Source organism: Vespula pensylvanica, chromosome 9, assembly GCF_014466175.1.
Source record: "Vespula pensylvanica isolate Volc-1 chromosome 9, ASM1446617v1, whole genome shotgun sequence".
Classification (NCBI taxonomy): Eukaryota; Metazoa; Arthropoda; class Insecta; order Hymenoptera; family Vespidae; genus Vespula; species Vespula pensylvanica.
Genome location: NC_057693.1, coordinates 7,847,994 through 7,862,881, shown reverse-complemented (window position 1 = coordinate 7,862,881; position 14,888 = coordinate 7,847,994). Strand labels below are relative to the sequence as shown.

The 14,888-nt window shown below is 26.4% G+C and overlaps 5 protein-coding genes across 22 annotated transcripts; 2 read left to right on the top strand and 3 right to left on the bottom strand.

Annotated features, from left to right (window-relative positions):
- The first annotated feature begins 245 nt into the window (after positions 1–245).
- On the top strand, positions 246–3,320 carry LOC122631429 (H/ACA ribonucleoprotein complex subunit 4). The gene is made up of 8 exons (XM_043817104.1): positions 246–354; positions 697–821; positions 931–1,263; positions 1,350–1,760; positions 1,839–1,959; positions 2,110–2,351; positions 2,443–2,691; positions 2,772–3,320. Exons 1-8 carry the CDS (start codon positions 342–344, stop codon positions 2,847–2,849), a joined length of 1,572 nt encoding a protein of 523 aa, XP_043673039.1. The 5' UTR covers positions 246–341; the 3' UTR covers positions 2,850–3,320.
- A 660-nt stretch (positions 3,321–3,980) lies between these two features.
- Positions 3,981–5,593, bottom strand: LOC122631431 (26S proteasome non-ATPase regulatory subunit 14). 2 transcript variants are annotated; one of them, XM_043817106.1, is made up of 6 exons: positions 5,456–5,593; positions 5,195–5,300; positions 4,975–5,124; positions 4,636–4,899; positions 4,285–4,551; positions 3,981–4,200 (listed from the first exon to the last, which is right to left on the bottom strand). In XM_043817106.1, exons 2-6 carry the CDS (start codon positions 5,288–5,290, stop codon positions 4,039–4,041), a joined length of 939 nt encoding a protein of 312 aa, XP_043673041.1. In that variant the 5' UTR covers positions 5,291–5,300; positions 5,456–5,593; the 3' UTR covers positions 3,981–4,038. The 2 variants fall into 2 exon arrangements, with proteins under 2 accessions (XP_043673041.1, XP_043673042.1); XM_043817107.1 differs by having other exon boundaries at positions 5,195–5,310; positions 5,456–5,584.
- On the top strand, positions 5,582–6,508 carry LOC122631432 (COX assembly mitochondrial protein homolog). The gene is made up of 3 exons (XM_043817108.1): positions 5,582–5,746; positions 6,009–6,113; positions 6,179–6,508. The coding sequence occupies exons 1-3, from the start codon at positions 5,698–5,700 to the stop codon at positions 6,373–6,375; spliced, it is 351 nt and encodes a 116-aa protein (XP_043673043.1). The 5' UTR covers positions 5,582–5,697; the 3' UTR covers positions 6,376–6,508.
- Positions 6,509–6,684: 176 nt separating this feature from the next.
- LOC122632001 (tRNA-splicing endonuclease subunit Sen2) lies at positions 6,685–8,877 on the bottom strand. Of its 7 annotated transcripts, none has more exons than XM_043818341.1 (6): positions 8,842–8,877; positions 8,448–8,643; positions 8,030–8,276; positions 7,301–7,936; positions 7,052–7,212; positions 6,685–6,925 (listed from the first exon to the last, which is right to left on the bottom strand). In XM_043818341.1, the coding sequence occupies exons 2-6, from the start codon at positions 8,610–8,612 to the stop codon at positions 6,749–6,751; spliced, it is 1,386 nt and encodes a 461-aa protein (XP_043674276.1). In that variant the 5' UTR covers positions 8,613–8,643; positions 8,842–8,877; the 3' UTR covers positions 6,685–6,748. The 7 variants fall into 7 exon arrangements, with proteins under 7 accessions (XP_043674276.1, XP_043674282.1, XP_043674277.1 ...); XM_043818347.1 differs by lacking the exon at positions 8,842–8,877 and having other exon boundaries at positions 8,448–8,500; positions 8,574–8,834; XM_043818342.1 differs by lacking the exon at positions 8,842–8,877 and adding an exon at positions 8,752–8,812.
- A 610-nt stretch (positions 8,878–9,487) lies between these two features.
- On the bottom strand, positions 9,488–14,712 carry LOC122632000 (NADPH:adrenodoxin oxidoreductase, mitochondrial-like). Of its 11 annotated transcripts, none has more exons than XM_043818334.1 (5): positions 14,398–14,712; positions 11,058–11,196; positions 10,777–10,995; positions 10,468–10,683; positions 9,488–10,380 (listed from the first exon to the last, which is right to left on the bottom strand). In XM_043818334.1, exons 2-5 carry the CDS (start codon positions 11,175–11,177, stop codon positions 9,556–9,558), a joined length of 1,380 nt encoding a protein of 459 aa, XP_043674269.1. In that variant the 5' UTR covers positions 11,178–11,196; positions 14,398–14,712; the 3' UTR covers positions 9,488–9,555. The 11 variants fall into 11 exon arrangements, 10 of the variants coding, with proteins under 10 accessions (XP_043674269.1, XP_043674272.1, XP_043674273.1 ...); XM_043818337.1 differs by lacking the exon at positions 14,398–14,712 and adding an exon at positions 12,523–12,642; XM_043818338.1 differs by lacking the exon at positions 14,398–14,712 and adding an exon at positions 11,869–11,988.
- Between the last annotated feature and the right edge of the window lie 176 nt (positions 14,713–14,888).

The window sequence follows — 14,888 nt, the reverse complement described above, 5'->3', positions numbered from 1 at the left end:
TATGGATTATTCAAATTTCTAATAAAAATTATGATACATGAAAAAAATTCGATATTTTGTTTTTTGATTATTTAAAAATAAAAAATGTATTTGTAAAGATTTTTTTAGTTAATAATTGAACAAATTTGCTCGATATTTTTAAATTTTTATTATAATATTAGTGAATCGATATAAATCGAATTCAATCGATATATATCAATATATCGACCTTATAAAGTCGATATTAATCGCTTACTTTCCGGACATGTGCGTGTGGCGTCCATCAATGTGATTGCGTGTATGCGGCGAGTAATTTGCAGTTCATCTTTAATCCATTAATTTACTTTATTATCCATATAAAAATGGCAGAAAATGGTAATTTCTATAATTAAATTATAATGCGAATTGTATTTAATCTAGCTCTATTAATTGTTTACATTATTCGTGTCATTCTTCAGACATTATATTGTTCGATAAATAATTGCTTCTCGCGCCTTTTATATGCCCACGTTTTAGTAAACACGTGCTCTCCGGACATTCAATTGATTCAGTCTATGTTTTTTTTGAAAAAGATTGATAAATATGTTATCAAATCTTTATTATTATATATACTTCTTTCCTTTACCATTTATCATAATATCAATATGTAAAATTATAAGTTGTAGAAAACATAAATTGAAATTGTATAAGAGGTTAAAATCGGCATTACTATTACAGAGAAAATTAAGAAAAAAGATAAAAAAAAATCTCTTGGAGAGATTCAAGCTATTATGGAATGTGAAATTAAACCGTCCACTGAAGAGGTAAAATTAAATTGCGAGGATTGGCCACTTTTATTTAAGGTTTGTATTTAACTTGTCAGCTAATTGGTTTATGATGTTTTTATTTTATATTATTGTTCAATATATTCATTTTCTTGCTTGACCTGTAAATAACATTTTTTTATTACAGAATTTTGACAAAATGTTTACTCGGACGAAACATTTTACTCCCTTAACTAGTGGTTCTACCCCACTTCATCGCTCATTATCTGAATATATAAAATCAGGTTGTATCAATCTTGATAAGCCTTGCAATCCATCATCACATGAAGTCGTAGCTTGGATAAAGAGAATTTTAAAAGTAGAAAAAACTGGTCATTCTGGTACTTTGGATCCTAAAGTATCAGGTTGTTTGATTGTGTGTATTGATAGAGCAACAAGACTAGCAAAATCCCAACAATCAGCAGGAAAAGAATATGTGGGAGTATTTAAACTCCATTCAGCACCTGAAAGTGTTCAAAAAGTAAATTTATTGTTTATTTATAAAAATTCATATATGTATGTAATTTTCGTAAATATATTAATTACAATATATACGTATCATTATAGGTACATCAAGCATTAGAGAAGTTACGTGGTGCATTGTTTCAAAGGCCTCCTCTTATATCTGCAGTTAAAAGACAATTGCGTGTTAGAACTGTCTATGAAAGCAAGTTTTTAGATTATGATGAAGAACGTAATATGGGAGTATTTCATATTAGTTGTGAAGCTGGTACATATATCAGGACTATATGTGTTCATCTTGGGCTCTTCTTGGGCACTGGTTGCCAAATGCAGGATTTACGAAGAAGTCGTTCTGGTATTCAATCTGAAAAAGATAATATGGTGACTATGCATGATATTCTTGATGCCCAATGGTTATATGATAATCATGGAGATGAATCCTACTTAAGAAGAGTAATAAAACCATTGGAAGCACTTCTCGTAAATCATAAAAGGATAATTGTCAAAGACAGTGCTGTATGTATTCAATATTTCTAAAAAAGAAGAAAAACAATACAAATATTTTAATGTTATTTATACAAAATACATTAATAGGTAAATGCAATTTGTTATGGAGCCAAAATAATGTTACCAGGCATTCTGATGTATGATGATGGTATTGAACTTAATCAAGAAATTGTAATTGTAACTACGAAAGGCGAAGCTATAGCACTTGGTAAATTTAATTTCAAAATAACAATAATGCTGTATAAAATTCATTGCTATATGTAGTTATAAGTAATACGCTATACGTGTTATAAGTAAATCAATTATTATTAACAATTGTTTCAGTATAATCAATATTTAATTTATTGCTGATATATAGGTGTAGCATTAATGACATCTCCTACAATGACTGCTTGTGATCATGGTGTAGCAGCTAAAATTAAACGTGTTATTATGGAAAGAGATGCATATCCAAGGAGGTGGGGTCTGGGACCTAAAGCGTCGATAAAAAAACGAATGATAATTGAAGGGAAATTAGATAAACATGGTAAACCAAATGAAAATACACCTGCTGATTGGTTACAGAATTATGCTGATTATTCTAGTACAGTTGATGTCAAGGTAATTTGCACAACTTCTAATGTATTATATTACTATGATTTGCAGTAAATATAAATATAATAAATATTTAATGACTAAAATAATTTTGCAGTCTGAAAATAATGGAGTAACAGAAGTTGCTGGTAAAAAAAGAAAATATGAAAGTACAGTAAGTGTTACAGAAGATATAGTTAAAAAGGAAAGTGAAGATCAGGAATTAACTTCGCCGAAAGAAAAAAAGAAAGAAAAGAAAGATAAAAAGAAAAAGAAAAAGGAAAAGGAAAAGGAAAAGGAAAAGGAAAAACAAGATATAGAAGGTGAAGATTCTGAAAAAATTGAAGAAAAAGAAGGTGAAACTATGGTAAGGAAGAATTCACTACTAAAGTAGTTTATTAATTGATTAGTGAAAATATTAATCAATAGATCAATTTTGTCTTTTAGGATGTATCTGTAAAAGAAGAAAAGAAAAAAAAGAAAAAGAAAAAGGCTAAAGAACAAGAAACTGCACTTTCGAGCTAGTTTAATCTACTTTTTTTTTTTTTTTTTAATTCTAAAAAATTTTTTGTAATAATATTCATAAAATCCCACAAACAGTATAGAAATACTATTAAGATATCTTTATAACATTTTAGTCTTTTTCAATTTTATTTAAAAGATGTCATCATTTAAACACTGATGAGAATAATTTGATATTCAGATTATGATGACATTGAGTTTTAAATAAGAATGTAATTATACAAACGAATATTATCTTGTAAGATAAATTTTTCCACGAAACGAACAACTTTATACAATACGTGATCTAAAGTTTAATGATACGAAATCAGATTCTCTATGTTTTGATGCATTTGAAGATATGTATATTCTATGATGTAATATACAAATAGTTTGAGCAACTATAACAATCCTTTAAAAAGGATTATAAGGAGTTAGTATTTTACTGCAATTGTTCCATGTATATACATACAAAATACAATTACTACAAACATCTGTAGGTATTATATATTTTTTCAATTTTTATAATTGACCTAATTATTACATAGTAGATTGAATATTTTTTACATTGAATAGATGTTTCTAATTATCAGACGTTTAATTTGATTTTATTATTTTAGTTTCGTTTTAGATCAGAGATGTGCAAAATTGACTTACAAAGCCAATTGTTCCTTATCTGAATTTTTTTGTTTCTCCTTAGCAAATTCTTATAACTATCATATTAATATTCATCAATTTTATTGTATTGCATTATCCACACTATGATATTATTTTGTTTAGAATTGAAGGATTTATATGCGCATTACTGATCTATATAATAACATCTGGAAACAATAGAGGAGTAAGTATATTCAAATAGAGACAATAAAATAGCAATAGTGTGAAAATCATTTTTGCTTTAATCAGAAGTTTGTACGTTTCTGTTTAAATATATATATATATATATATGTATGTACGTATGTATTTGTTATACCTTATTTTCAAAAAATAAGGATTATGTACGTTTAGCGGGGAATTGTATTATGTTTTTAAAAACAATCTTATTTTGATTAAAGTTTATAAAAACAATATTATATAAGAAGTATGGATTAACTGTAAAAATATCTTTACATTAAAATTGTATTATAAATCATAGGAATACAAAATATACTTGTATTTCCATTTAAAAAATTTATTTTAAAGATCATACTTCAATATGTATTTTAAGAAATAGTTATTTGAATACAACTGTATCAAGCATAGCTCCTAAACATTGTACAATATTTGTAGCCATAAGTGTATCAACTTTTTCTTCTAAATGACGTTTTGGATCTTGTTTACCGACGTTTTTAATAGCCAATTGCTCAGGTGTCATTTTTTCTTCATCTTCCAATGCCTGCAGATTTAGAAGTAATACAATACAATAGTATTTTATATCCTAAATAAAATTATGTATTAAGAAAATCACAATAGAACATACCTTATTATAGTTTTTAGCAAGTTCAAGCATTTCAGAAACAATATTTTCATTAAGTCTACTATGTTCTGAGTATTCAGCAAGAGTGAGACCATCCATCCAAGTCTTTTTATGTAAATTTAATAACATCTTTTGCTCTAATTCATTTTTACGATAGTTGATACTAATGCTATAATAATGACGATTTAATCCATGTATTAAGGCTTGGACAGAAGGTTTCTGTAGATGACCTAAATTTGATGTAGTTTGCCGAGGTTCTTGACCTAGAACCTATAACAACGTAAAAATTATATAATTATATAATTAATATAAAAAATTATATAAAAAAAATTTTATTATTCTTGAAATACTTGCCATCATGTTAGGATTGATTAATCTAAATGCATCAATAACCACTTTTCCTTTCACTGATTGGATAGGATCAATGACAACAGCAACAGCTCTTTCGCTGAGTGCTTCAAATGACTGTTGTGTATTGATATCTACTCCAGATAACCAACAACCAAATCCTGGGTGAGAATGGTACCAACCTACAACCATTTCTGGTCTACCAGTCTGTTTAAGCATATCCAACATTTTAGCTTGAAATACTGGGTCAACCGCTTCTACACTCACTCCCTAAATATTGAAGAAATATATTTAATACTTAACTAAAGCTACTTAAATTAAAAATAAATATATATTAATTATTACAGTTCCCGTTTGTGGCATGGCAAAAACATCGATTACACGAACAGTATAATCATCTACAAATTCGCCTAACATCAAACCCATAACTTCCATAGGTACTCCAGCTCGGCCATGTTTCAGCATTTTTAAAAGTGCCAATGATGAAATGTATACCTTGAAATATACGATAAATTATAGAATAATAATTGAATAAGTGAATTACAATAAAATATAAATAAAATACTTGTTCTGCAGTATCAACGACAGGTGCATCTGATGGTGGAGGTCCTTGATTCAATGGAGCTGGTAAACCACCACCCAGTCGTAGAAGTCTATCCATTTTTCTTTATCTTGAACATTTAAATTAAATAAAAAAGCTTATATAGGTACATAAGAAATATTTTTTAAATTGTAAGCTACACTGATACAGTATAATAGAGGTTAACTAATAGCTTGGTCGTATAAATTTTTCTTTTTATATATTATACTTTAGCGTATTACATACCAAATAATTCAAATTCACGTTAATAAATAATTAATATATAGTTTTATATTCAACTGCACAAAAGAAATATATATAATCCACAATATAATCCAATCATTTCTTATAAACTGACAATTCTCAAATGTGCAGACTCACCAGCGCGGCGTATGAATACTTAGAATGGCGGAACTGGAAGGAACTACATTATAGCTTTACTCACATTTAGGGAATCTGAAAATATTTAAACAATCGAAACAAATAAGATGTCAGGAATCCTTCCACCAAAGTACGGAGCAGGGCCACATGGAATAGGTAGCTGTAATAATGGAAATTGTCATATTTTATTTCATTTTAATATATATTTTATAATAAAAATATGAGGTTATTTATTTATCATATATAATAATTCTTCTTTGTAATAGGTTAACTCTTAATAAATTTTACAAATAAATGGACAGATAAAAGAAAAAAATTATGGTTTCTATCTTGTAAAAATCCAAACAAATTTACTTTTTTTTTCTTTTATTATGTTTTGTTTTTAAGTTATTAAATATAAAAATATTACATTATACAGGTGATCCTGATGATAAAACTTTAAGAAAGGTTGAAATAGATGTACTTATACCACAAATAATAAGAGATAAGACAAAAAAAGAGAAATGTATACCTGAAGTTGAAGGTAAAATCCTAGTTAAATAAATTATTTAATATTCTTATAAGTTATATAATATATGCATTTTATAGAATTCACAAAATGTTGTAAAGAAAATAATTTCATGATGATATTCAAATGTAGAAAAGAAAATAATAAATTAAAAGGATGTTTAGAAAAATGGTTTTATGATAAAGATTTTCAAGAGGAATGTAAACAAATATATCTTCAAGAAAGAAGTGAATATAGAAGAACAAATATACCAAAAAAATTTAAAAAAATGCAGTAGTTTCAAAATCAATTAATGTAATATAACTTATGCAAATATCTTTTTAGTAATTCTTTAAGATTGTAAATAGTATTGAATTATTTGTAATTATATTGAAATAAAATTAAAAAAAATATATATATTTTTGATTAATTGGAAACTAATATTTGCTACAAAATCAATAAATTAACTTACTTTTAAAGATTAAAGATTTTTTATAACTTAATAAAGAGTATTAAATGAATTCATTAATAATTATAAACATATTATTTATGTTACATTTATTATAAGACTTAAAAAGTATAAAATTTAAGTTATAAAAAACAAATGATAAAAATACTGATTTTTATTTTTGCAATCAGATATTTCAAAATAAATTATATATTGACTGCTTTTAACATGAATCTTCATCTTCTTCTTCTTCTACAATCATTACATCTTGATTTTGTTTCGGATTCCATCGCCTCCATAATAATTCTCTCACTGTGAATTCAGATAGCATACATGGACTGGATGGGCCAGAATTCAAAGATATTGACGAAGGCCACAAAACTTGAGCAAATAATATTTCCTATAAAAAAAATTAGTATTCCTCAACTGAGAAATCAATTATCGATATTATTAATAACATAATAAAGTTTATGGTATTAATTTTATAACCATACAAACTTTTCTACTTATTACTTATATATGTTACCTTAGCAGCACTTTCAGATAAGCGATCTAAACCAAATAAGTTACTCCAGGTCATTTTTCGCATAGATTTACTGGGAATTATAGTCAATAAATCTGCATCCACTACATCTATTATTACTATATAAGAAGCATGATAAAATGGTGGCCCTTCTTTGTACAATACTAAAATGATGAAATTTTAAAATAATGATCCAAAATATCAAGTATATAAAGTTATTTGTTTATATTACATAAGAAAAGTAATACTGACAAAAGTCTCCTCCATATTTAAGGCCTGGTTTAACTACCCAACCCTTGCTTCGGAAATAATGGTATACAACATATTTTTGTACAAAATTTGTATCTTCTTTGGAAAAATACAACCAAGCATTATTAATATCCATTAAAGTACCATCAAAATGAATTAATTGCAAACAACCTAAACCAAACATAAGAAAAAAGGTTTCTTCAAAAGTCATATGTAGAGATTCTCTAACTGGAAAACTTTCAGATTCAATTCTTGGTTTGATATTTTCTAGATAATTTTCTGTCTCTGAATCACTGTCCGGCAGAATTAATAACTGTCCTTGTATATTATTTTTCCTCTTTTTAATATGTGCACTTGCTGTTACTGAATCACAATTGTCTGAATTATCTAAATCTATATGATGATCTTCTAAAATCTTTTTATCACTTTCTTTAACCATTGATTGGTCAATATCTTTTATAGATTCTTTATTAATAAGTACACATACATCTTCTTCAGAACAAGGAACTATTTCACAGAATTCATTATCATTGATTATTTGTTTGTCGTCTTTATTTTTTATCATGTTAGGTATATTTACATGAATTTCCATAATATCTGGTTCATCATGTTTCTTTTCATTATTGGATGGTTCTATTGCTGAATCAAAAGAATTAATATAGAATAAAATAATATGATAGTTATTTTTTCTTTTATGGCTTTTTAATTTTAAAATTTGCATAACAATCATACCTTCTTTTTCCTTAGTATCTGTAGATTGATTTGATACATTAGCATCACAATCATCATTTTTCATTGATTTTATAGAATTTTTATCATAATTATTTTCTTGATAGAATTCTTCATCAAGTAGTTTAACTTCTTGTGACCACTCTTGTCGACGAGCCCATTGCCTATTTCTAATAAGAGGTGGTGCTCCATATCTAGCTTTTCCAAATGATGGATAGCTTCTTGATAAAGAACCCTTACCAAAAAATCCCTAAATAAAAAAAAGAAAATCTGCATGTTTCATGATATATCATCGATTGAATAATATATCATGAAACACACATATATATATACATATATATATTTTATAGACTTAAAAATAATTTTGAAACATAAATTTATAAACAAAAAAAATAATTTTTTTTTGAAGATAATAATTAACCATGGAATGCACTGCTGCAATTTCATCTGAATCGATAATGCAAGATCCAATGTCTGTAAGATAAGCTGTATAAACAACCCATTCTGTTTCATTTAATGTAATTGGTAAAGGAGATTTATTTTGTACTTTTGCCCTCAGCTTCTTTTTTGGTTCTCGTAAATTCATATTGTGTGTATATTATTTTCTAATTTTTATGCTAAAAAAATATAATCAATGATTAACACATTTAAAAATTGCTGCATTATAAATTAATAATAAAATTAATATAATATTTCGTTATTCACGCATTGAACAATGAAATTACAATTCCAATAAAAAAAAAAAAATGTGTAATTCTTTTCTTTTGGTACGCTTGTATAATAATGTGCTTTCCGTAAATAGAAAGCATCGTTACCAATCTACGAAGCGCTCGATACACTCTTTACAGCCGAGCGTCCATTTTTTATGCGCACATATATATATACCGTTCATAGGAGTAATTCACATGTTTACAAAATTCCTAGTCATATAATATAAATACATGCCTTCAGCTGTTGATATTCAACACACGAATGACTTATACTTTCTAAATGTTATTTACATGTACTTAAATATTAAATAAAAATTATTTCCATTAACAATAATAATTAACAAGTGTTATAAACTACGTGTTAAACAAATGTATTATCGTTCCATTGTTTATGTGCTGCGCAAGTTGTTAATAGAATCTCGTTTTGGTGAAATATTATTTGTGCTTATACAAAAGATTCATTTCGTTTATATAATTTTTATTAATTTTTACTTTTTTATACATTTATAAAATACCCATATCACTATTATTTATTTTAAGCAGAATCATAGATTGTATTTATAGGTTAAGATTACGATTTAATAAGAATGGTATGTTTTATCTATATTTGTTTATTAATATATTTTGTTTTTTATTAATATGTTTATATAATATATTTTGAATAACGGTATTTATTTATTTATCAAATATATAATATATTATATATTTATATCTTTTAAAATAAGAATGTATGTATGTATGAGAATGTAAGTAGAGGGATATAATTACATGTATATTTTTATTTTATTTTTTGACATATTTTAATAAGAAATAACTATCTTAATTCAAAGCGATATTCAACATTTCTGATATATCAACTATTTTTTCTCTTGGCTTTCCCATTTCTTTACCTCTTTGTCGTTCTATTTGATCTATCTTCTCCCAGCCACTATACGATATTGTAGGAATATTTTTTAAATTAAGAACTTTATGAAGATCTTCAGAACCTGGCTTATTTTCTTTAATTGAAAGTTCTTTACTTATGAGTGAAGCAATCTCAAATGCATTAGTCATTGTAGATAATATTACACCAACAGGTCCAGTAGCAACCCAACCAGCAGCATAAAGATTTTCTTTTACTTTTCCAACACTTTTCACGCAACCTTTTTTATCATTAAATGGTATTGATTTATCTATTTGTACAGATTTATAACCAATACTTCGAAAAGCTATACCACATGATATTTCTTCTATCTCATCTGTAGGTTTTGCTTTCTGTGAATTTATATTATCTCCTTCAAGTTTATTTACTGAAAACTTTATCTTTTCAACATTTTTAAAACCAAGAAATTCTATAGGGCTTCTCAAAAATATTGGATGTAGTTCTTTTTTAACTGTGGTACGATTTGCGGATTGTTCGTTTAAAGATTTCAACATAAGTTCCGTTAATCGTTTTCTTGGTCTTGCTAACATAGGTACAATTTCATTTATACCAATAAAATCTTCTGCTCGCCAAAATGTTTTACAATTTTCAAGTTTTAAAATTTCTCGTAATTCTGCAATTGTAAATGCAGCTTGCAATGGACCTCTTCTTCCTATTAATCGAACCTTACGCACTTTACTGTTTGAAAGATGTTCCAGCGCATGTGCTGTTATATCTGTACACTGTATAAATATCATATGATAAGAAATGATATCAAATATTTGTTGGACATATATATGTATGTACATATTTTATAGAAAAATGTATACCTTAAGATGATCAATAGAGGTCAAAAGAATTCTTGCAATATCTATTGCCACATTACCTTGACCCAATATAACAGCTTCTTCTACATCTAAATTTATATTTAAATTTTTATCTGCTGGTACACCATTATACCATCCTACAAATTGACGTCCTGATATTATATTATTTAAATCCTCTCCAGGGATATTAAGTAATTTATCCTCTTCTGCTCCATAAGTCTATAATATCAAATACAATAATACTAATTACATAGAAATATTAATGAAAAATATTGTATGACAATATATACATAAACTAGCCATATTACTTACAAGTAACACAGCATGATATATTTCTTGTAATTGATTAACTGTAATATCTCTTCCAACATTAACATTACCAATAAATTGAACACGTGGATTCATAGCAGTTTTATGGAACGTATTGATAACATTTTTTACTTCTGGATGATCTGGTGCTACACCAAAACGCACTAAACCAAATGGGACTGGTAGTCTTTCTAATATGTCAACTCTAATATCTTTTGATATCTAAAATAAAACTTCAGGTATTATAAGTCTAGTTTTAACAACATACGATTACCTATTTTTACCTTTAGTAATTGTTGAGCAGCATAAAAACCTGCTGGTCCTGAACCAACAATGCATACTTTTGGTATAATATTTTCAGTAGAAAATGTGCGTATATTATTAAATATTGTCTGACACTTCATTATAGTTATTAATTCGTATCTAAAAAATGTATATATAGACATTAATGAATATTAATATATATCACTAGTTTTTACATTAAATTAAAAGACTGCCGAGGCTTACACTACCATGTATTAAAACTATTTTAAACTTATATCTTGTATTTTTCTTCTTATAATACAAAACTATTCTTCTTCATGTTTTTCAAGTTTGTTCTAAATGTCCACCTTTCCAAGTATAGAAATGTAGGTCAATGCTTAATACATTAAACATGAAGACTTTCATATATTATATATATTTTATTTTATTGATGTTTATAATTAAATCAAATAATTGTCTTGTTCATGCCATATTAATACTTTTATTAATACTGTTTGACAAAAAATTTTTTTATAAAAGCATTTATATAAAACAAGATGAGAAGTTATAAATAGTTTTTATGCATAAGAAAACAAAAATATACATTTTTGATAAGTACACATTATTTATTATATCTCTATTATAGTGCTTTTTTTTATAAAAATTTATCTAACATTGATTAATCTTTTCCATTGCATTATTTATAAGATAATTAAGATATTTCTTAATAATCCAGTGATTGCACTCCACAATCTTAGGATATGCAGCCCAATCTAAACAAAGAAAAAGATACATTGTCTGATCTGCTTTTTAGAAAATACACAATACATTTATTACAATAATATGTCTTACCACATAAATATGATACAGGAAGTAAAGACAATATAGTTTTTCCTTCTGTCCGTAATGCATTTTCAGTAATATTAATTTTCTCCCAAATTTTAAGTATGCTTGCATCATTTTTATAGTTTTTCAAGATTATTATGCATCCTACTTTATCATGAGATTGTAATTCTATTGAATGAAAGGTGTAACTCAAAAGATAGAGAAGACTAACATTTAAACGTGATAATAAAGAATAACCAATCAACACAAGACTGTCTTTATATACAAGCATTTGTAATAGTTGACAAAGTCTTGAAATAATTTTAGAATCACAAGGAATATCTGTGTATTGAAAACACAATATTTTGCAATTTAAAGTTGTATGTAATTCTTGTAATAAGTTGTGTGTATCTTCATTAGAAGGAAAAAACTTTTTCAGATGCAATATATCCAAAATATTTTCTAAATCAATTTGTATATTTAAAATTCTTGAATTACAAAATCTTGAATTAAATAATTTGTAGAATGGTTTTCCTATGCAATACTCTAGAATTATGTGCTCATCAGAAAACTGAAACTACAAAATAGAGAATATAGAATTTTTTCTGTTAATGAGAACAGATTAAATTCATTTACAGAAAAATATCAATATACAATTAGAAACTATCAATATTAACTTACATTATATGATTTACTCATGGATACTCCATTGAAGATTTCTTTTGTTAGATCCCAATATTCTATTAAACGTTGCACTGGTGATTTGTTTGCTTTTTCACGGCGCTTATCATATGATTCATATAATTGTTTCCTACCTGCTTTTATAAAAACTATATTTCTTGATTCATCTTTTTCCACTATTTCACAGCCAGGTGGTAATGGCTTTAAGTTGCAATCTTTCAAATATTTTTCAGCAACAAGTTTTTGTATAATCTTTATTTCATTTATGATTTTGTTTTCAATTTCTTCATTAGATTTAAAAGATATTACATTGTTCATTATGACAGATGTTTGTATCTCTTTAAAAAACTGACTGCAGTTTATTATTTTTGTTATAAAGTCAGGATGAATATCCTTTCTGCAAAATATTGCCGTACTAGGACCACATTCATAATATTTCTGTAATGTTCGTAAATAAGGTGCAATATATTCTGATCCTTTAAAATTCATGCACACAACATAAGTTTCTGAATTTCCTTCTTTACTAGTAGCTGGTTTTGTTATAAATACTTTATAGAAACAACAAGATAATAAATAAAGTAGACATATGGTACTGTGCTCAAAAGTAGTAAATATTTTTATTACAAAACTTCCTCCTTCATTTAATAAGTGTAATGCAGCAACTGTTTCACAATAATGTAAATGAGATACAACTGTTTCTTGTTCACCTGGGACATCCATACAATCTATACTTCCATCAGCAGTAATCAATAATATATTATCATTTACTTTTGCCTTTTTTACAAGTTCATCTAAATTCTTTAAATCCATAAGATTTCCAGTGTTGTCTTTGCCAAAACACCAATGATTCAATGTATGTATAATGAAACGATCATCATTAATCATTTTATTCAAAGAATTCCCTTCATAATATGGATTTAGTGATGTAGCTAACCAGTTCCAATTAAATCTAGTATTTGTTTTCAACCAATGGTTTAAGGATGTTATGAAAGCTCCAGGAGCTTCACATAAGTGCACAGAAGTAAAACTATTATTGTTTTTTATAATTTCATTTTGTGGCACAACATCAAAAAAACTTAATATTTCATAAAATTTGCACCAGGCTTGTGTCACTAATTCTGGTTTGATATCTCTTCGTACACGGTATTGAACTTGTCCTGCTTTGTTTCTATTACTTGTATGTTCATGCCACTCACCCAGATTAAAACTATTTAGACGATTTTTCACTTCGTTTAATTGTTCTTTCAATATCTGTAATTCTTTAATATACCACGGATTTTCTTTAAACATACAATCTGGCCTAGGTAAAGAATAATTTTCTTCTGTCACTATTCGAAAAGTTTTACTAAACAACTCAGTAATACAAGGAACATTTTTATCAATTAAAAAAGTTTGCTCATACGTCATTGTATTTGATTCCTTCTTTCTTACTTTTGATCAATAATTTGTATATATTCTGTTTCTATAAGTTCTGATATAGAGATAAAACATGAATAAACAAAATATTCATTTACTATTATTCTGATAAATAATAAATATGTTTAAGCATTTTGTATAGGATTATATAACATTTGTTATAAGAAATATTGTTTTATAGCAGCATAATAAATGTTTACTATATAAAAGATCAAGCACAGATTATTCACTCTGCTTATATCAACAAAAAATTATATAAATCGGTGTACCCGAATGTTTTATCTATAAATATACAAAAATAGACACTGTTGAAAAGGCACGTTTAAATATTAGTCGAATACAAATTAAGACACATACAATAAAGTCGAAATGCCGTAATCGCATAGTGAGGTTAGCGTATATTGTGTTGCCTCGGCAAATGTCTTTTTTATTCATCTATTTTCATAAATTGATTCTCACCTGTTTAGTACGTCATGAATGAATAGAAATTCCTTTAATACTATTTCATTTGTATAAAATAATAGTACTGAGGAACAATTATCTCGCTAACAATACGATCGGGTTATGTAAAACAATCGTTACATACTTTAGTAATTTTTTCTTCTATAGCGAAGAATTACACAACGTCAAGTTGAAACTACCATCGCGATTATATTTTTAATCTTAAATAAAACTTTTTCTTATTTAACTTATGTGCAGTTTTAGACATAATCGTAGGGGAAAGTTCGTATAGTACATAGTAAGTTTACGATTGAGAATAGTTTGTACTGAGAAAGTTTACAAATTTAATGTTATTAATAAACAAAAATTCATCATAAAGATTATGTACAAGCTAAAAGTACGAACAAAGAACATTTCTTATTGAATTGCTGCCATTGAAAATTTCGAATATAATTTTCATGTATATCGTTAAATTTGATTTTATAAGCATTGAATTGATATATATATAT